The sequence below is a fragment of the Electrona antarctica genome, assembly GCF_951216825.1.
Source record: "Electrona antarctica genome assembly, chromosome: 22".
In the NCBI taxonomy this organism is placed as follows: domain Eukaryota; kingdom Metazoa; phylum Chordata; class Actinopteri; order Myctophiformes; family Myctophidae; genus Electrona; species Electrona antarctica.
This window is the reverse complement of record NC_136805.1, coordinates 3,968,696-3,990,624: the sequence shown is the minus strand read 5'-3', so window position 1 is coordinate 3,990,624 and position 21,929 is coordinate 3,968,696. Positions and strand designations below refer to the sequence as shown.

The window sequence follows — 21,929 nt, the reverse complement described above, 5'->3', positions numbered from 1 at the left end:
TTCCATTGTTACGATGGGAGTCAACGGGAGTGTCATTTTACTCTCTTACTAGATTACTTACATGGAGAAGCAGTGTTCAGCTCTCTTAGGCCAGGGGTTCTCAACCGGTGGGTCAAGACCCCCAGGGGGGGTCCCCTCGTGATTTTGGGGAGGTCCCCAGAAGATAGTGAAGTGACAATTTAAGGACCGTTTAAAGTTTATTTTTAATACATCAACAAAAGAAAGAAAATAAATGAGATCAGCTCAGTGGCCTTGTGGGTAGAGTGTCCACCCTGAGACTGGGAGGTCGGGGTTCAATCCCGGGTCATACCAAAGACTCTAAAAATGGGACCCAGTGCCTCCCTGCTTGACACTCGACATCAAGGGTTGGATTGGGGGTAAGTCCCTGCGACATACTAGCGTCATGTCCAGGGGGTGTACTTGTACATCAAGCTGCCTCACGCTACAGAAACAGGAGATAGGCTCCTGCCCTATGGGCCTCATGGCTCGGCAAGGCTACTACTTAAAAAAGATCATCTCCGCATCCAAAGTATTCAACAAACTATGGCATAGTGTGTTGATTACCTTGCTATACTATGCTTTACTATGCTATAACAACTGGGCTAACATTGGCCAAATTGTCAAATAATATAAGAAAGAGCGAAACATTTTGAACGTAGATCTGCAAGCTCACAACGGTCCGCGTTGCGAGGCGTGGTGAGCTTCTAGATCTGCTGTTTTCACAATATTTATCTGTGGAACCGAGTCAAACTAAAATGGAATGCCTCGACTCCTACATACCAAGTGCTTATCAGTGGCTGTCGAATGATGGCTGTAAGAGCCATTTCTTTTCTATCCATTTATTTTCTATGCATTTCATTTCTATAATTGACATCACGGCCAAGGCCACTTGTCCTTGTCTAGGCTATATGAGGGAGTGGCTCACAAGGCACAGGTGCTTCTCAAGTGAAAGAGGCAACAGTTTGTTGACTGTATCATGAGAACAAAGGCTGTTGATTTTGTCGTTGTTTAACCTGCTGAAGTGACGGTAAATAAATACCATTTAATTCAAAACGAAGTCAACGTTTGGACATTAGTTTTTTGTTTTTATTATATACACGTCTAAACTAGATCTCGCTTTCAGTAACCAGCCCGTGGTGTCAGTTCAGGACTGAAACTACAATGGCCTTTAGCTCTTAATTGACCCAGTGGTGATTGAATCACTGATCTCTACACTATACGCTGAAAGGGTTGAGAACCACTGTCTTTAGGTGAGGGCAATTGCCATGCACACCCAGCCCCTAGCATTTGCAGTTTATCTCAAATTCAGTTATTTCATGCATTATTTCTACATGTTATAGACGCGTGTTTGTCTGCAACCATACATTATTTAACCACTGGCGGCGGCGGTGGATCAGGGGTAGAGTGGCCGGATGGTAACGGCAAGGTTGCCTGTTCGAACCCGGGCTCCCCCAGAGTTAGTGTCGAATTGTCCTTGAGCAAGACTCTGAACCCCTAATTGCTCCTGATGTGCTGGTTGGTGCCTTGCATGGTTTCTTCTGCCATCTGTGTATGAATGTGTGTGAATGAGTGAATGTGATGCACAATGTAAAGCACCTTGGATAAAGGCACTATATAAATGCGCCATTTACCTTTCAACCTGATTAGCCCTATTATGGGCATATCATTATAGGTAAACATAAAAAAAAGACAAAAAAAGCCCTCTCTCTCTCTAAACAAATTCTCAATGAGTCTCATTGATTGCACCTCATTGTGAACTTGTAGAGAGGCTTTTTTTGGTTGCCATTCTCCAAATAGAGTTCCCACCCTCTAGTTTTCTTCCTAAAATGACTCTTCTACTTTTGTGCACCACACATTTACCAGCTCAGTGGCCTTGTGGTTAGAGTGTCCGCCCTGAAACTGGGAGGTCGGGGTTCGATCCCCGGCCCGGTCATACCAAAGACTGTACAAAATGGGACCCAATGCCTCCTTGCTTGACACTCAGCATCAAGGGGAATGGATTGGGGGTCAGATCTACTAATAAAATGATTCCCGAACGCGGCGCACGCTGCGGCTCACCGCTCCAAGAGATGGGTCAAATGCGGAGAACAAATTTCACTGCGGTAACGTGTGTGACAAATCGTATGACTTTGACTTTGACTTTGACATATCTGGAGCAAACTCCCAGAAACCTTTCCGGTCTGTTCCTCTTCCAACTGAATGCTGTTGTTCTGCACAGTCTTCCTGTTGTGTCTGAATTAGTTACTTAATGCTTAATGTTGCGTGTGTAAATAAAGCACGTTTGGATTTCCTTGTTGTAAATAAACTGAGCTAATTGAGATTCAGAGCTGGGTTGGGAATGGAGTCCCAACCCAACACGTCATTGAACCTGTGCTGCATATTTACTGTGAATACCCCTCTCGTAAATAACTGGGAGAGCCCCACAAAGCAGTCTGAAAAGGAGGTTAACGTGCGTGTGTGTGCTGTGCGCGTGTGTATTTTGTGAGTGGCAAATGGAAAGCGAGTGGGGGAGAGTGTGTGTGCGCTCTCGTGCGTGAACAATATGTTATTCGTATGTTGTTGTCCGGCAGAAACTTCTTATGTCCATTTTGAACTTTTTGTGTTTCTTTCTTTTTGTTTGTTTTGTTTTTTGTAAACTTAATCATAGTCTAGCGTCTCGCAAAAGCAGCAGATCGACATGCTCACAAGTTTCCAACTTGTAGATCTGCTACTTTTTGCTGGTTTTGAATTTGACTTGAATCCTGAAAAGTAGTAACTGTTTTGGACATGTGAGGTTTTGTCGGTTTTCCCGACAGAGACATAGATACTATATTTGGAAATGATTACGGTACGGTGTGTGGATGAGACAGAATGATTACGGTACGGTGTGTGGATGAGACGGAACGATTACGGTACGGTGTGTGGATGAGACGGAACGATTACGGTACGGTGTGTGGATGAGACGGAATGATTACGGTACGGTGTGTGGATGAGACAGAATGATTACGGTACGGTGTCACACCGTACCGTAATCAGAACGAGTGCGGTACGGTGTGTGGATGAGACAGAACGATTACGGTACGGTGTGTGGATGAGACAGAATGATTACGGTACGGTGTGTGGATGAGATAGAACGATTACGGTACGGTGTGTGGATGAGACAGAATGATTACGGTACGGTGTGTGGATGAGACGGAACGATTACGGTACGGTGTGTGGATGAGACAGAACGGTACGGTGTGTGGATGAGACAGAATGATTACGGTACGGTGTGTGGATGAGACAGAATGATTACGGTACGGTGTGTGGATGAGACAGAACGAGTGCGTCTGTGTGCCCGTGGAACGTGCAACGTGCCTGAGTGAGTTCTCAACCGGGACAAGCAGAGAGTGTTCGAGAGGCAGGGTGCTAAAATCCTGTAAGAGGGCACTTTTGGACCAAAACATAGCGGAAATAGCAGATGTACAGCTGCGACGCGGTGAGAGCTTGTAGATCAGCTATTCTCGGGGCGCAACCCAGCGCTCTTTAGCTATAGAGATGTGGTGTACGACATGGATTTGTTCGACGCAAAATATCTGTTCAAGTTCAGGAGACTTCGGGGAAAAAAAACAATTCTCCTGAATGCTGCCTTCCAGCATCATCAGCATGGCATGGAAAGGAGAGGAGAGGCATTTGCATTTCTTTCACCATTAGTAAATGCTGCATTCGTGGTCTGGAAAGGGCAGTTTGTTTTACAGATGGGTAAAAGGGCAGGGGCTGAAGCCCCCTTTGATATTCTATGTTTGCACGTCCCTGGTTCTCAATGGTTCCCACTGTTGCCCAGCGTGTTTTATAATAACAGTCGGTATGAGCAGAAACAACTGTTGATGGAGTCACAGCATTTCATAGTCCTAAAGGTCACTCACTGTTGAGGCATGATTTGGGATCACACTGGAATGGTTGGCACACCACTTCTCTCTCTTTTGCTGTCTCTCTCTCTCTCTCTCTCTCCCCCCCCCCCCCTCTCTCTCTCTCTCTCTCTCTCTCTGTCTCCCCCCCCCCTCTCCCCCCCTCTCTCTCGCGCGCTTTATGATTGATGATTTACTGTAGTTAGTCATACTGAGAGAGAGCAGTGGTTTAACAGGTTTATTCTTCTCTGTACAGTATTGGTAATACTAGTAGATACAAGCGTTTGTTCTGTTCACATGGCTGTGAGTAGATTAAGTTTGATTAGAAACAATTGGATTGATTTGACACTCAAAACCAATGTGTAGCAGCTATTGGGTACAGACGTGCATCTTAAAATAAGTTAAAGTCAATACTTATTAGTTACTAATTTCCACGGTGGTCCTTGTTTTAAACAGAGAGACAGACGGTACACGCAACGACAAGAAACGATTGAAAGAAAACGGCTTACAAAGATTAAAATCTAGATACAGACCGACTAGAGGTGTATTTCAGTCAGAGGACATGCAAGGATTGATTGATTGAAGTATTTATTAACAGTTTGCAGAATTACAGTACATTTCAAGCACAACTCAATACAAAGACTGTTAACTGTGAGTGGACCATAAAGCACTAGACTTGTTTACAAGAAGGTCCACCGTTTTCAATTCATCATAAAAAAGGCACTTGGACTTTCAGACACTGTAATAGTTATTTTGGGTGGTCAACTTATGAGCTGTTGGTTCTCTGCATCCCGCAGCCCGCGGCCTTGAGGACCTGGCTGTGATGTTGAAAAGAAGTATTTCCCCCTTGGATCCGTGCAGGGCTCCCAGGCTCCCAATGAACATTCTGTGAGGGCGCGATGCCAAAATGACGTCAGTGAAACAAGTCAGGACTGTCGTAACTGTTGTAACGCCTGGGCTGTGCTTATAGTTGAAGGGCTTTCAGGGTGATCTAGGCCGGGTTCACACACGGGCCAATGAGTTCATTTTGAAATGTTGCAGCTGTTTCCTCTACTGAGGATTGGCTGAATATACTGTACAGACAGTCAACCCCTCACTTGATGATATTTTTATCTTTTGAGGTGAAAATTAATTATGAGGCAGAGGCATTCAGTGGTTATGGTAAGCCTCTAGGTCTGTTTCAAATGTAGTGACGTCCTACAGTACTGTAAGTCCTCTGGTTCGATGAGTTGAACCTGGTTCATTGGAGAATCGGAGAGTATAGCAGCATTATCTAACCCATGCTGTACGGGAACCCGTTTTGGTGTTTTAACTAAGCATTATGTTATACTTTAGCTATTGAAAAATAGCAGATCTACGAGCTTGTAGGTCTGCTATTTTTGAAAAATCGTGAAAATGTGGCACAAATCTTTGAATATAATTATATTCTTTCAGAAGACTTTTTATTTATTTCGACGTCAGGCCTAAACAGTCTGACCTTCACCCATTTTCAACCGTGTCTTCAAGGTTCAAGGTTCAAGGTTAGCTTTATTGTCCCTTGCGGGAAATTGGTTTGCAGCCAGATAATAGTAAAAACTAGAAAAAGTGCCCTTCTGGGCACAGGTCTCCACCAGGAGGATAGGACTGTGTGAGATGTTTGGCAAAATGTTTAGGAGTAATATAAACATGTTTGCCTTTGATGGCAATTGGATGATTTGAGGCATTTTGTTCCAAAAATGTGTTTTGCAAAAATCAACCTGTTGGTGGCGCTATAACAGGCCAATGTGAAAAGGGTGGGATATATTCCTCAGCCTAGTAAGAAAATGTGTGAAAGATTTCACGTAAATTGCATGCTGCGTTCCTGATTTGAGGCTTTTGTTCAAAACGGGGCAATCTTGCAAACTGTAAAAGCCAATTATAGCCAATTAGGATGGAATATGAAATATCGGACAGATCCGACTTGAGCACATGACCATAGAGATACTGTGTAACGATTTGTGAGATTTTTGGACAGAATCTGGAGGAGTAATATCAAAATATGTGTTTTACAAAAGTCGGCCTCCTGGTGGCGCTATAAAAGGCAGATGCGGAAAATGCAGGTCAAAGGTTTGTCCTTGGCCTCTAGGGAGTGTGCATGCAACGTTTCACGCAGATCAGTGCAGTTTTAGGTAAAAAATGTGAAAAGCTGCCTCATGGTGGCGCTATAACAGGCCGTTCTGGAAAATGCGGGGCAGAGGTTCATCGTTGGCATCCAGGGAGTGTGTGTGCAAAGTTTGGCATCGACCGGGTTAACGGTGCCAGAGATTAGCTGTTCACAGACGGACGGAAGGACGGAAGGAAGGAAGGACGGAAGGACGGACACACGGACGGAGTGCAAAACATACTCTCTCCCCATGCCTTCGGCCTGGTGGAGACAATTACACACAGACACAACAACAACATTCAATACAAGACTAAGATCTAAGAACAGGACACTAGAGACAGAGAATTCATGACATTCATGACATTTTCGTAGCAAAAGTGCATTAGTGGCAGTAAGTGCAAAGAGGCAGGAATAAAGTGCTATCTGCTGTTCAGCAGTTGAATAGCAGCCGGGACAAAGGATAGATTGAACCCATTAGTCTTTGTAGTGGAGCACCCTCAGCCGACGACCTGAGGGCAACAGGTCAAACTCAGACCGAAGTGGGTGATCCGATACCTCCAGGAGGGAGGAGGCTCTCTTAAGCATCTGCCTCTTGTACAGTTCTATGAGTTGGGCTTGGGTTCTGTGGCAGCGGTGGCCGAACGGATAGCGGCGCGGTCTAGATACCGGAAGGTTCCCAGTTCGAATCAGCCGTCCGACACGTTAAAATTACCACCGCTGAAATGCCCTTGAACAAGGCATCAACCACTACGATGAAATGTGTTCTATGAGCAGGGCCTGGCTGGAAACAAGTTCTTGAGCTTAGCCCAGATACCCTGGGTAAATATAGATTTCATTTCATTTCATTTCTCCATATACTTCTTCATATACCAATAATCGGTCCTCATTGATGTTCCTTTTCTCCTTCTTCTTGCATCGTGTCAGAGGAGGGCTGCGCAACATTTGAGAAACTTGCATGCCAGTGACATCATCGGAATGTACTGGTCAATTCAGATGAGAGTTAAAACTTTATTTCATTGATCCAAGAACAATGGCTTCTGTTGGGTCGGTTTTATATCGATCAATAATTGCTTATGTGTAACAATTTGCATATAAGCCCGAATCATGTGTGTGTTTGTACTGTTTAACTCGTAAGTCAGGCGTTTCTGTGCATGTGCTTTGCTAAAGCAGGGGTTCTCTACCTGGGGGTCGCCAAATTATTTGAGGGGGGGGGGGGTGGGTCCCCAGATTATTATTATATTTTTTGTACACATAATTCTATGCATAAACTTTCCTCAATGATTGCGACTGCAGGTCACATTTACTATGTACTATGTTACTCGTCTGTCCGTCCGTCCGTCCGTCCGTCCGTCCGTCCGTCAGTCAGTCAGTCAGTCAGTCAGTCAGTCAGTCAGTCAGTCAGTCAGTCAGTCAGTCAGTCAGTCAGTCAGTGTATCACTCAAAATCCCTATACTGTACATGGGAAAATATATGGTGCCCAGGTCTCGTGACATCATCAGGGATGGAAATCCCTAAATGCGACCTGCTGTCACAATTAAGCCCATATATGGAGTTCCCTGATGTAAAAAAAAAAAGAAAAGAAAAGCATGGCAAATAATAGCAGTAATGCAATACAGTGAGGACATGAATAACAAGGAATTTAAAAGATCAACTAAAAGCAAGAGTATAGAAGTAGCTCTTGAGCTGTGCTTTAAAAGTGTCTACAGAGGCTGCCTGTCGAAGGTATAGTCGGAGTTTGTTCCACGCCGTCGGCCCGTAGGCGACTGGCTCAGGAGGTAGAGCAGGTCGTCCAATGATCCTTGGGTCGGCGGTTCGAATCCCGGCTCCTCCTGTCTACATGTCGAAGTGTCCTTGGGCTGGTTGGTACCTTGCATGGCTTCCGCCGCAATCGGTGTATGAATGTGTGAATGTAATGCACAATCTATGTAAAGCGCCTTGGATAAAGGCGCTATATAAATGCACCATTTACCATTTAGAAGCCAAAGCTGCTTCACCGTGTTTTTAGTTGCCATTTGTTTAGGCACAGCGAGCAGGCCAGCAGTGGAAGACCTGAGGGGGCGGTTTGGGACATATTTAGGCAGGCAGTCATGTAGGTAGGAAGGTACGAGACCATTGAGAGCTTTATAAACAAGTAAAATAATTTTAAAATCAATCCTAAAAACAACCGGAAGCCAATGCAGTGAAGCTAAAACTGGAGTAATATGGTTCTCTCATCTTAGTTTCAGTTAAAACTCTGGCTGCCGCATTTTGGACAAGTTGTAATCTGTCAGTTGTTTTCTTTGGCAGTCCAGAAAAAAGTGCATTGCAGTAATCAAGCCGAGAAAAAATTAAGGCATGGATCAGCGTTTTTGCATCGTCAGCGTTTTTGCAGGGTCTGATTCGTGCAATATTTCTAAGGTGAAAAAAGGCAATCTTGGTAACATGATTAATGTGTGAATTAAAATTCAATTCAGAATCAATAATGACCGCCAAGTTCTTTGCTGTACTGTTACTTTCTACTTGGTCAGGTTGCCAAGTCTGCTTATTATTGATTCTTTCTGCTCACTAGAACCGATTATGAGAACTTCTGTCTTATCCTCATTTAGCTTGAGATCTACAACCGAGTGGCGTGCTACGAGCTTGTAGGTCTGCTATTTTTGAAAAATCGTGAAAATATTTATTTCAGAAAACGGGAGGATTTAGAATATTTGTTTTTAATTTCGAGGTCAGGCCAAAATGGGTTAAGGACTTTTTCAAATCAAATCTCTCTCTCTCTGTGTAGATGCAGGCGGTGTGTTGGTGTGTGCTGCTCCTCAGTCTGATCTCTCTCTGTGTCTCTGTGTAGATGCAGGCGGTGTGTTGCTGTGTGCTGCTCCTCAGTCTGATCTCTCTCTCTCTCTCTGTGTAGATGCAGGCGGTGTGTTGCTGTGTGCTGCTCCTCAGTCTGATCTCTCTCTGTGTCTCTGTGTAGATGCAGGCGGTGTGTTGCTGTGTGCTGCTCCTCAGTCTGATCTCTCTGTGTGTCTCTGTGTAGATGCAGGTGGTGTGTTGCTGTGTGCTGCTCCTCAGTCTGATCTCTCTCTGTGTCTCTGTGTAGATGCAGGCGGTGTGTTGCTGTGTGCTGCTCCTCAGTGTGCTGTGCTGCTCTGTCTCCTCCGCTGCGGACAGCCCTGACTTCTTCTCCTCCATCGGTGTGTATTCTTCTCATTTCATACATTCACAAGTTACCACACACTGTTAAGGTCTCCACACACTGTTAGCCTCGTGTAGCAACAAAAAAAGGCCCCAGGCAGTGATAATTGTCTGGCTACGTGAGGCGAACACACTGTAACATCAAACATAGATGATGGATAGATAATTCAGACTTTTCACTTTCTAATCTTTTCACTTCCAACAGGCCAGATGATTGACCTGGTCTTCACAGAGAAGGACCTGCTGACGTCGCTGAAGGACTACATCAAAGCAGAGGAGACGAAGCTGGACCAGGTCAAAAAGTAAGACTGCATGTCCACCACAGACAGAGAGAGAGACAGACAGCAGGACAGAGAGAGACAGACAGCAGGACAGCTGAGAGGGAGACCGTGTAGGAGAGACAGACAGTAGGACAGCTGAGAGGGAGACAGTGTAGGAGAGACAGACATTAGGACAGCTGAGAGGGAGACAGTGCAGGAGAGACAGACAGTAGGACAGCTGAGAGGGAGACAGTGTAGGAGAGACAGACAGTAGGACAGCTGAGAGGGAGACAGTGCAGGAGAGACAGACAGTAGGACAGCTGAGAGGGAGACAGTGTAGGAGAGACAGGCAGTAGGACAGCTGAGAGGGAGACAGCGTAGGAGAGACAGACAGTAGGACAGCTGAGAGGGAGACAGTGTAGGAGAGACAGACATTAGGGGCCCATGTGTCTCTGGAGGAGGTGCATGTCTTTCACCTCTGCACCAACGCGTCCTTTGTTGTTTTCGGTGTAAAGGTTTTGCGGGGACACACCTCCCTCCCAACAGTGTAAAGGTTTTGCGGGGACACACCTCCCTCCCAACAGTGTAAAGGTTTTGCGGGGACACACCTCCCTCCCAACAGTGTAAAGGTTTTGCGGGGACACACCTCCCTCCCAACAGTGTAAAGGTTTTGCGGGGACACACCTCCCTCCCAACAGTGTAAAGGTTTTGCGGGGACACACCTCCCTCCCAACAGTGTAAAGGTTTTGCGGGGACACACCTCCCTCCCAACGGTACAGATGTTACAGTGTTTATGGAGCTCAGAGGTGATCTGTTATCACAGCGAGAACAGAGTAAATCCTCTTGTATTTACAGTAGCTGTGCTGCTAATGACAGACTGTAAACGCGGCCTTGCCAACCTGCGTGTTAAGAAACTATGCAGTTTCTCTATGCAAGTCCAATCTGTTGGCAGCAGTAGATCTGCTAGCCTTAAACCACTTACGGCAAGCCCTTATTTTACAGTTTTGAGTTTAAATATATATAATTTAATTCTATTTTCGAGGATTTTGGAAAGTTTCCACCTCTAATGTGGAATGCCCAAAATAGGGACACCAGCCTAAATCTATGCTGGGTAATACGATGCCTCCCTAGCAGAACAGGTTTTCAAGCCAGCAACGCATCGATTTGAGTGTAAGTGAAGTAACCAACCAATCTGACAGTGCAGACTGCCTCACAATATTTTTTATATTTTGTCCATATCGACCAGCACCACCAAAACTCCCCCCCACACCTACAAAGACAGCATGGTGGATCAGCTCCAGACATTAAAAAAGGCACATCTCTCCTGTTATATGCAGTACGTCACAGAGTTTCAGCTGAGGGTGGGACCATGGCCTGCATTTTAATCCATTCTGGACGGGAACCCCTTTTGGTGTTTTAACTAAGCATTATGTTATACTTTAGCTATTGAAAAATAGCAGATCTACAAGCTCATAGCGCGCCACCGAGTGGCGCGCTACGAGCTTGTAGGTCTGCTATATTTTGAAAAATCGTAAAAATGCGGCACAAATCTTTGAATTTATATTCTTTCAGAGCAAACGTTTTTTTTATTTCGATGTCAGGCCTAAATGGGTTAAACAGGATGCTGCTGGGTAGGTCCAGGTACAGTGGTGATGGATCAGGTTGCTGTTCTGGTCCCTCGGTGATTACTGGGTGACAATAGTGTTGGTTCTCCATACAGGGACCACATATTAAACCTGAGAGCACAGTGGCAGGCAGGGTGTGTCTGATGTTGGAACCAAGGTTTGTGCAAACATATTGAATAACCACCTCAGGCAAAGTGGGAAAAGGCGTGGGTGCGTTCATGCACATTGGTAAAATAAACCTACACAGATTTTGGAGCTAAAGTGTGTGTGTGTGTGCGTGCGTGCGAGCGTGCGTGCGTGTGTGCGTGCGTGTGCGTAATGCATGCACATTGGTAAAATAAACCTACACAGATTTTGGAGCTTGTGTGTGTGCGTGCGTGCGTGCGTGCGTGCGTGCGTGCGTGCGTGTGCGTAATGCATGCACATTGGTAAAATAAACCTACACAGATTTTGGAGCTAAAGTGCGTGCGTGCGTGCGTGCGTGTGTGCGTGCGTGTGCGTAATGCATGCACATTGGTAAAATAAACCTACACAGATTTTGGAGCTAAAGTGTGCGTGTGCGTGTGCGTGCGTGCGTGCGTGCGTGCGTGCGTGCGTGCGTGCGTGCGTGCGTGCGTGCGTGCGTGCGTGCGTGCGTGTGCGTAATGCATGCACATTGGTAAAATAAACCTACACAAATTTTGGAGCTAAAATTACAGTGTGTTACCAAATATTATTGGTACCTTGTTTTCTCTTCCGTTAGCTAGCCTCCACAGGCCTCCCATTGTAGAAACACCCTACATGAGAATCCGCGGTACACGTGCACGCGCACAGGGTTATTAGTGGGTACTCAAAATGGGACAAAGTATACCATGTTTGGGACTTTATAAAACATTAATCCAAGATCGCGCTAAGGAAATGAATCGTCCACGCGTTGGTACACAGCCTAGAGAGACTAGACTACAGAGTGTTGGTACACAGCCTAGAGAGAGACTAGACTACAGAGTGTTGGAACACAGTCTAGAGAGAGACTAGACTACAGAGTGTTGGAACACAGTCTAGAGTGAGGCTGAACTACACATATGGAGGGCTATCACTTCCGGGTCGGGCGGATGTGGCTCTTCTTCTTTGCTTATGTCGCGCATTTCACTGGCACCAGAGTGTAGAGTAGGAGAGTAGCGACACGCTTTGATCTCGCCGCAAAGCGGGTGCCTATAGGCTATAGTTCCAAACATTGGAACTATCCCATTGAGATAGAATGAGCACTTCCGCATTCCATTGTTACAATGGGAGTCAACGCTAGTGTCGCCACTCTCTTACTAGATTACTCTGCCTGGCAGTAGCCTCACGACCCCGCCTATGGTAACATCATGGAATCGGTTCATTTTAGTTTTTTCATTAGTTTTAGTTAACTACAATAACCTTGGTGTGTGTGTGTGTGCGTGCAGGTGGGCAGAGAAGCTGGACGCGGTGTCGACCGCGGCCACTCAGGACCCAGAGGGCTTCCTGGGCCATCCCGTCAACGCCTTCAAACTCATGAAGAGACTCAACACGGAGTGGGGAGAGCTGGAGAGCCTGGTTCTCACTGACATGTCTGATGGTAAATGGTGCATTTATATAGCGCCTTTATCCAAGGCGCTTTACAGAGGTTGTGCATTACATTCACAGAATTTCACACACACATTCATACACCGATGCCGGAAGAAACCATGCAAGGCACCAACCTGCACATCAGGAGTAATTAGTGGTTCAGTGTCTTGCTCAAGGACACTTCGACATTAACTCTGGGGGAGCCCGGGTTCGAACTGGCAACCTTGCGGTTACCATCCAGCCACTCTACCACTGAGCCACCGCCGCCCCTGGTACGCACGGCACGCACGCACACATTCTAATCATTTAATTTATGTCCATGTAAGAGATACAATACATAAATATTTACAAGGTGCTGTACAGAATGCAGTCAGCAAATCTTGGACAAATACCCACACACACTTCAGGGGTACAGGTAACAACGTCTTCGAACAAATTCTTTTCAGATGTGGGTCGGGCGGTCGGACAATTACATATATTTTTTGGGGTCCTTGACATTAAATAGTTTGAGCACCACTGACATTTGAAACATACAGTAGGTTTTTCAGAAAACTGTCATGATTTAGAAGACGTTTAGTAGAATCTGGTCTCTCAGGTCTAAATGTGTTTTAAACCTGTGTTCTCTCTCTACTCTAAACTGCCTCCCCCTGACCAGCCGGGGCACCTGATGGAGGGGAAAGGAACTGGTTGGAATAACGTGTTCCTTCCACGCGCTACGTCCAACCAGGGAAACTCCCCCCTGTCAGGTGTAAAGGAGCGACCTGGACACTCAGGCATGAAGGAAGCATGAGTTCAAGTCCGTTGCTCTCCCCATGTCCCCCATATATGGGGACTAGGTTGGCGGAGGGTGTGTAGAGCCCAGGATCACATTAGATAATTGACACAGGGGTGAAAAATGGGTTACAAAATCGTGGGATAAAAAAATATTATAAAAAAAAAAAACCTGTGTTCTCTGTGTGTCCAACCTCTGGTCTCTCAGGTCTTAATGGGTTTTAACCCTGTGTTCTCTGTGCGTCCACTAGCGTTCATCTCCAACCTGACCATCCAGAGGCAGCACTTCCCCAACGATGACGACCAGGTGGGCGCGGCCAAGGCTCTGATGAGGCTGCAGGACACCTACCAGCTGGACACCAGCACCATATCCACTGGACCGCTGCCCGGTGAGGCGTCTGTGTGTGTGTGTGTGTGTGTGCGTGTGTGTGGGTGTGGGTGCGCGTGCATGCGTGCGTGTGCTCGTGCGCCAATGTGGTGCAATGAAGATGGCTCTCTACCAGCTCACAACGCGTTGCAGCCTGCCCTGAAGGAAACCAACCGACCGATTAAATGATTCATGTAGGATGTCATTAAATGTAGGAAACAAACAATATACACATAAAAATGTATCGGCTTCCCACAAATGGGTCCCGACCCACTGTTTGTGAATGATTGCTGTCAGAATATAGAGCTTTAATTTGTTATATAAAACACTTTTAGATGTAACAAAAAACAAAAAACAAAACATTACTTGCTTTGTACTTTCCTGCTGGCAGCCTCTGAGTGCCAACGTGGTTGTTTGGACCTGTTGAATTATGTGCCTCCGGCGGTTGACATTTTAACACATTCCACGCGTTAGTATAATAAGCAATAGTATAATTGAGCATTTGACCCATCTCTTGGAGCGGTGAGCCGCAGCCAAGGAACGGTGAGCTGCAGCCAAGGAGCAGTGAGCTGCAGCCAAGGAACGGTGAGCTCCAGCCAAGGAGCAGTGAGCTGCAGCCAAGGAGCAGTGAGCTGCAGCCAAGGAGCAGTGAGCTGCAGCCGTGCCGCACTCGGGAATCATTTGATTAGTTGATTTGAGCCCCAATCCAACCCTTTGATGCTGAGTGCCAAGCAGGGAGGCACATTTTTACAGTCTTCGGTATGACTAGGCCGGGGATCGAACCACAACCTCCCAGTTTCAGGGCGGACACTCTAACCACAAGGCCACTGTCTGGTATCTTTATATACCATATAGTTTAATTACCTTTGGAGCATAACGCCGAAGTATTTACGCCTTTGATCCATGAAAATCCCCCTAAAAATAGTCCCCCGATTTGTTATTGAGCCGACAAAAAAGCCACTCCCGCGATCCGCCTCACAGACAAAGAGCAAAGCGAGATAAGATCGTCTCTACCCCCTCGTTCACTTTGCATTGGACTCAGTTTCCCAGAAGCCCTTGCAAGCGAGTTATAGTTTGATTTCCGGTTACGTCATCATAACGCGCCAGCCTCGTCACGATGTCCGCGACGGATTTCCATAATAATATCTCTCTCTCTCTCTGTGTCTCTCTACCAGGAACGTCCTCAGACGACGTGCGCTACCGGGCCAAGCTGACGGCGGACGACTGCTTCGACCTGGGCAAGGTGGCGTACTCTGAGGCCGACTACTACCACACGGAGCTGTGGATGGAGGAGGCGCTGGCGCAGCTGGACCGCGCTAACGACGCTAACAAAGCTAACGACGCTAACAAAGCTAACGACGCTAACGCCGTGGACCAGCTGGACCACGCCCCCCGCGCTGACGAGGCCACCGTGACCGCCGTCACCGTCCTGGACTACCTCAGCTATGCCATCTACCAGCAGGGGGAGCTGGAGAGGGCCCTGGAGCACACCAGGAGACTGCTGCAGCTGGGTGAGTGCAGCAGCCCCGCTGCTTAAAGCGTTTGAGAACCTCTCTGTGCTGAACGGAACAGAGCCAATAGGCTCTATGCACAGTATAGTAGCCTAATGAGGCTACTATACTGTGCATAGAGCCTATTGGCCCTCACTAATGAGGCTACTATACTGTGAGCCTATTGGTCCTCCCTAATGAGGCTACTATACTGTGCATAGAGCCTATTGGTCCTCCCTAATGAGGCTACTATACTGTGCATAGAGCCTATTGGTCCTCCCTAATGAGGCTACTATACTGTGCATAGAGCCTATTGGTCCTCCCTAATGAGGCTACTATACTGTGCATAGAGCCTATTGGTCCTCACTAATGAGGCTACTATACTGTGCATAGAGCCTATTGGTCCTCCCTAATGAGGCTACTATACTGTGCATAGAGCCTATTGGCCCTCACTAATGCTACTATACTGTGCATAGAGCCTATTGGTCCTCACTAAGGCTACTATACTGTGCATAGAGCCTATTGGTCCTCACTAAGGCTACTATACTGTGCATAGAGCCTATTGGTCCTCACTAATGCTACTATACTGTGCATATAGCCTATTGGTCCTCACTAAGGCTACTATACTGTGCATAGAGCCTATTGGTCCTCCCTAATGAGGCTACTATACTGTGCATAGAGCCTATTGGTCCTCCCTAATGAGGCTACTATACTGTGCATAGAGCCTATTGGCCCTCACTAAGGCTACTATACTGTGCATAGAGCCTATTGGTCCTCACTAAGGCTACTATACTGTGCATAGAGCCTATTGGTCCTCACTAATGCTACTATACTGTGCATATAGCCTATTGGTCCTCACTAAGGCTACTATACTGTGCATAGAGCCTATTGGTCCTCACTAAGGCTGCATAGAGCCTATTGGCCCTCACTAAGGCTACTGTACTGTGCATAGAGCCTATTGGTCCTCACTAATGCTACTATACTGTGCATAGAGCCTATTGGCCCTCACTAAGGCTGCATAGAGCCTATTGGCCCTCACTAAGGCTACTATACTGTGCATAGAGCCTATTGGCCCTCACTAAGGCTGCATAGAGCCTATTGGCCCTCACTATGGCTACTATACTGTGCATAGAGCCTATTGGCCCTCACTAATGCTACTATACTGTGCATAGAGCCTATTGGTCCTCACTAAGGCTACTATACTGTGCATAGAGCCGATTGGTCCTCACTAATGCTACTATACTGTGCATAGAGCCTATTGGCCCTCACTAATGCTACTATACTGTGCATAGAGCCTATTGGTCCTCACTAATGAGGCTACTATACTGTGCATAGAGCCTATTGGTCCTCACTAATGCTACTATACTGTGCATAGAGCCTATTGGCCCTCACTAAGGCTACTATACTGTGCATAGAGCCTATTGGTCCTCACTAATGAGGCTACTATACTGTGCATAGAGCCTATTGGTCCTCCCTAATGAGGCTACTATACTGTGCATAGAGCCTATTGGCCCTCACTAATGCTACTATACTGTGCATAGAGCCTATTGGTCCTCACTAATGCTACTATACTGTGCATAGAGCCTATTGGTCCTCACTAATGCTACTATACTGTGCATAGAGCCTATTGGTCCTCACTAAGGCTACTATACTGTGCATAGAGCCTATTGGTCCTCACTAAGGCTACTATACTGTGCATAGAGCCTATTGGTCCTCCCTAATGAGGCTACTATACTGTGCATAGAGCCTATTGGCCCTCACTAAGGCTACTATACTGTGCATAGAGCCTATTGGTCCTCACTAAGGCTACTATACTGTGCATAGAGCCTATTGGTCCTCACTAATGAGGCTATTATACTGTGCATAGAGCCTATTGGTCCTCACTAATGCTACTATACTGTGCATAGAGCCTATTGGTCCTCCCTAATGAGGCTACTATACTGTGCATAGAGCCTATTGGTCCTCACTAATGCTACTATACTGTGCATAGAGCCTATTGGTCCTCCCTAATGAGGCTACTATACTGTGCATAGAGCCTATTGGTCCTCACTAATGCTACTATACTGTGCATAGAGCCTATTGGTCCTCCCTAATGAGGCTACTATACTGTGCATAGAGCCTATTGGTCCTCCCTAATGAGGCTACTATACTGTGCATAGAGCCTATTGGTCCTCCCTAATGAGGCTACTATACTGTGCATAGAGCCTATTGGTCCTCACTAAGGCTACTATACTGTGCATAGAGCCTATTGGTCCTCACTAAGGCTACTATACTGTGCATAGAGCCTATTGGTCCTCACTAATGAGGCTATTATACTGTGCATAGAGCCTATTGGTCCTCACTAATGCTACTATACTGTGCATAGAGCCTATTGGTCCTCCCTAATGAGGCTACTATACTGTGCATAGAGCCTATTGGTCCTCACTAATGCTACTATACTGTGCATAGAGCTTATTGGTCCTCACTAATGCTACTATACTGTGCATAGAGCCTATTGGTCCTCACTAATGCTACTATACTGTGCATAGAGCCTATTGGCCCTCACTAAGGCTACTATACTGTGCATAGAGCCTATTGGCCCTCACTAAGGCTACTATACTGTGCATAGAGCCTATTGGTCCTCACTAATGCTACTATACTGTGCATAGAGCCTATTGGCCCTCACTAAGGCTACTATACTGTGCATAGAGCCTATTGGTCCTCACTAAGGCTGCATAGAGCCTATTGGCCCTCACTAAGGCTACTATACTGTGCATAGAGCCTATTGGTCCTCACTAATGCTACTATACTGTGCATAGAGCCTATTGGCCCTCACTAATGCTACTATACTGTGCATAGAGCCTATTGGTCCTCACTAAGGCTACTATACTGTGTATAGAGCCTATTGGTCCTCACTAAGGCTACTATACTGTGCATAGAGCCTATTGGTCCTCACTAATGCTACTATACTGTGCATAGAGCCTATTGGCCCTCACTAATGCTACTATACTGTGCATAGAGCCTATTGGTCCTCACTAAGGCTACTATACTGTGCATAGAGCCTATTGGTCCTCACTAATGCTCAATATAAGTCTACTCGCTCTTAGCCTGGGAGGCATACCAAGATTCCCTGTAATTTTAGGCCCTACCCATTATATATAGTATACAGTATAGTGTTTATATATATATATATATATATATATATATATATATATATATAGTATATCACTCTTGTGTTCCAACTCTTAGCGACTAGCGAGACAAAAAACAAACGGGTAGGAACGACAGAAAGAAATGGAAACCACGCACATCCACAAATTAATTTCAACGGGTGCAGGATCCAAAAGAATAGCTAAGAAAGGAAAGAGGAGATCCGCACACCGTTTTAAAAGCTCCCAAAACAAGTTATTGACAACAAAGCGGAAAACAATACAACGTTTGGGCCTCAGGGGCCTTCGTCATGTATACTGACGAAGTGTACCTGTTGGGTCGTAGTTCCCTGTGAGTTCCTGTATATTTTCTGTGATTTTTCCTGCCTTCTTTGCCCTGTTTATGGAACAACCTCAGTTTATTTAATAAATCCTTCTAAGTTTAATTGCTCTCCCTGCTGTCGCCTGCATTTGGGTCCTCATCCGTACTCACTCGTAAGTAACACACGCCAATAGAAATAGAATCTAAAGCCTTTATCTTCCTGGAAAGTTAACATTGTGAAATAGCTAAGCCATTGAAGCCGACCATGTTCTGAACAGTGAATAGTAATTGCTACCATTACACAGGCGTCAGGAGGATCTCCATGTAAGGTTAGACTGAGCCCCAGGCACTCCTTTGTGCACCAGTTAACCCATTTGAGGACCATTCTACAAATGCCTTCTAAATCCTGACAGTTTTCTGAAAAGAAAATCATGTTTCTATGTCAGTCGTTCTCAAACATTGTCCTGTCAAGGACCCCCAAAAATATATGCCGACCCCCATCTGAAAATATGTTGTTCCAGGGACCCCCTCCAGAAGCAAAGATTTGAGTTAAAAACGTTAGCTCTGAGAGAATATATATTCAAAGATTTGCACCACATTTTCACGATTTAAAAAAAATAGCAGATCTACAATCTGTAGATCCGGGTTGAGTTAATCGTGTCCTCATGTCTCTCTCTCTCTCGCCCTCTCTCTCTCTCTGTCAGACCCTGACCACCAGCGGGCCAACGGTAACCTGAAGTACTTTGAATACCAGCTGACCAAGCAGAAGAAGGCAGAGGAGGAGGAGGAGGAGGAGGCGAGGAAGAAGGAGGGAGGAGAAGGAGGCGGGGGGAAGGGAGCGGAGAGGGAGAAGAGGGAGACGAGGGAGACGAAGGAGAAGGAGACAAAGGAGACGAAGGAGAAAGGTCGTCCCACGTTCAAAACCGACTACCTGCCCGAGAGGAGGAAATACGAGAAGCTGTGCCGAGGAGAGGGACTCAAGCTGGTAGGAGATGCATGCACGCACGCACGCACGCACGCACGCACGCACACACACAATCTGCTGAAAAAATTAACACTGCATTACTCGCTGCCCGTTTGAAACGGCCTTAAGCTCACCGAATACTTATCTCACCGTCTCTTTCTTTCTGCTTAAATGACTCTCTCTCTCTCTCTCTCTCTCTCTCTCTATCCTCTCTCTCTATCCTCTCTCTCTTCCTCTCTCTCTCTCTCTCTCTCTCTATCCTCTCTCTTCCTCTCTCTCTCTCTCTCTCTCTCTCTCTCTCTCTCTCTCTCTCTCTCTCTCTATCTCTACCCCCCTCCATCAGACGCCGCGCAGGCAGAGCCGGCTGTTCTGTCGCTACTACGACAACAAGCGCCACCCGTTGTACGTGATTGGTCCGGTGAAGCAGGAGGACGAGTGGGACAGCCCCTACATCGTGCGCTACCTGGACGTGGTGTCGGAGCAGGAGATGGAGAAGGTCAAGGAGCTGGCCAAGCCCAGGGTGAGAGTTCACGCCGTCGCCACTGGAGGGCGCCATAACCCCTTTAATAGTACCAGTGGTTTTCAACCTTCCGACCACCTTTTGTGACCAGGTTTGACTGAGAGACTGCCATCGTGCAACCTTCACCAGAGGAGAAAAACTGAATTTATTTATATTTTATCCAAAATGAGTTAATAGCACAGGCAGACTCTTCACATACTAGAGCATGTCTGAAATAAATGTCAGAGCTGAAATCGACATGTAAATATGAAACATATGTAGCTAGGTGTAATGTTAGAGACCACAGAAGACATGTAAACATGAAATACATGCTTAAACATGTAGCTAGGTGTAATGTTAGAGACCACAGAAGTGAACCTTTCAAGCCTGTTTTCTCAACTCGCTGTTTCTCTGCAAGACATTACTCTATAGGCCATATCTCCAAAACTGGTGGGTCAAACTGAACAACCAATATGTCAATTTGAAGCTATGATTCCCTGCTTTCATGTGACATGAAAAAAACGAAAATTAAAAAAAATCCAATGGCAGTCCAAATTTGGCCACATTTGATGGCATTTAGCCTCACAGACCCAAAACGAAAGAATATTTTGGTGTTTGGATAGTATTTTGTCCACAAGACAGAGAACAGGCAAACGTTATTTTACATGCTCTAATTGTGTAGACTTCTTATCTTGTAAATTAAGCCTTATGCAGGTATTTAACAATAATTTAACTCTTGAGAGTGTAAAATTGAAAGGTCCATTTGGTTTCATTTTACACTCTTAAGAGTCGAGAGTTAAAGATCTAATAAGGGTCCATTTGGTTACCAACTCTCCATCATTTAGCCGGGGACCACCTGGAACCCCCCCTCAAGGACCACTGGTTGAAAACCACTGCCTTATCCCATTCTAGACGGGAACCCCTTTTGGTGTTTTAACTAAGCATTATGTTATACTTTAGCTATTGAAAAATAGCAGATCTACAAGCTCATAGCGCGCCACCGAGTGGCGCGCTACGAGCTTGTAGGTCTGCTATTTTTGAAAAATCGTAAAAATGCGGCACAAATCTTTGAATATATATTCTTTCGGAGCGAACGTTTTTTTTATTTCGACGTCAGGCCTAAATGGGTTATTACACTAAGACATGTTGTCAACTAACTACAGTTTATGGTTGTATGAACTATTTCTGACAGACAATAGTTGATAGTGTCGTATAGTTACAAGTTGCAATGCAGCACATACACATTCATGTATTCCCATTTATATTTCATTATTTTGTTTTGATTGCTTTGTTCCACTTTTGCCTTGGCAATGTAAACGTGTTGTGTCATGTTTTCTCATGCCGATAAAGCTCCATTGAATTTAGTTGTAAAGTGATCTCTGTCTGTCTGTCTGTCTGTCTCTGTCTGTCTCTGTCTCTGTCTCTGTCTCTGTCTCTCTCTATCTGTCTCTCTCTCTGTCTCTCTCTCTCAGTTAAGACGTGCCACAGTTCATGACCCAAACACAGGGAAACTGACCACAGCTCACTACAGAGTGTCCAAGAGGTAAGAGGCTAAATGAAGGCCTATTCATCATAGTCCAGTGTTCAGTGAAGAGGTGACCACCATCTGCACTGGTCAGTAAAAACAGAGAGATGTGTTGTGTGAGCAGTGACCACCGCAACGTGACGTCATGTTGGTCACCTCTTCACCGAAACTAGACTATGAACAGCCCATTTAGGCCTGACGTCGAATTTAAAAAAAATGTCTTCTAAATCATGACAGTTTTCTGAAAAAC

The 21,929-nt window shown here is 45.8% G+C and overlaps 1 protein-coding gene across 1 annotated transcript in view; it reads left to right on the top strand.

Moving 5' to 3' along the window:
* p4ha1a (prolyl 4-hydroxylase, alpha polypeptide I a) overlaps positions 1–21,929 on the top strand; it is a 38,366-nt gene that overhangs the window by 2,535 nt on the left and 13,902 nt on the right. Inside the window, exons 2-9 of the mRNA XM_079493523.1 lie at positions 9,065–9,158; positions 9,365–9,461; positions 12,472–12,623; positions 13,636–13,773; positions 14,927–15,262; positions 19,396–19,676; positions 19,999–20,175; positions 21,627–21,697. Of these exons, the coding sequence (XP_079349649.1) occupies positions 9,065–9,158; positions 9,365–9,461; positions 12,472–12,623; positions 13,636–13,773; positions 14,927–15,262; positions 19,396–19,676; positions 19,999–20,175; positions 21,627–21,697 (1,346 nt within the window). The remainder of the gene's footprint in view (positions 1–9,064; positions 9,159–9,364; positions 9,462–12,471; positions 12,624–13,635; positions 13,774–14,926; positions 15,263–19,395; positions 19,677–19,998; positions 20,176–21,626; positions 21,698–21,929) is intronic.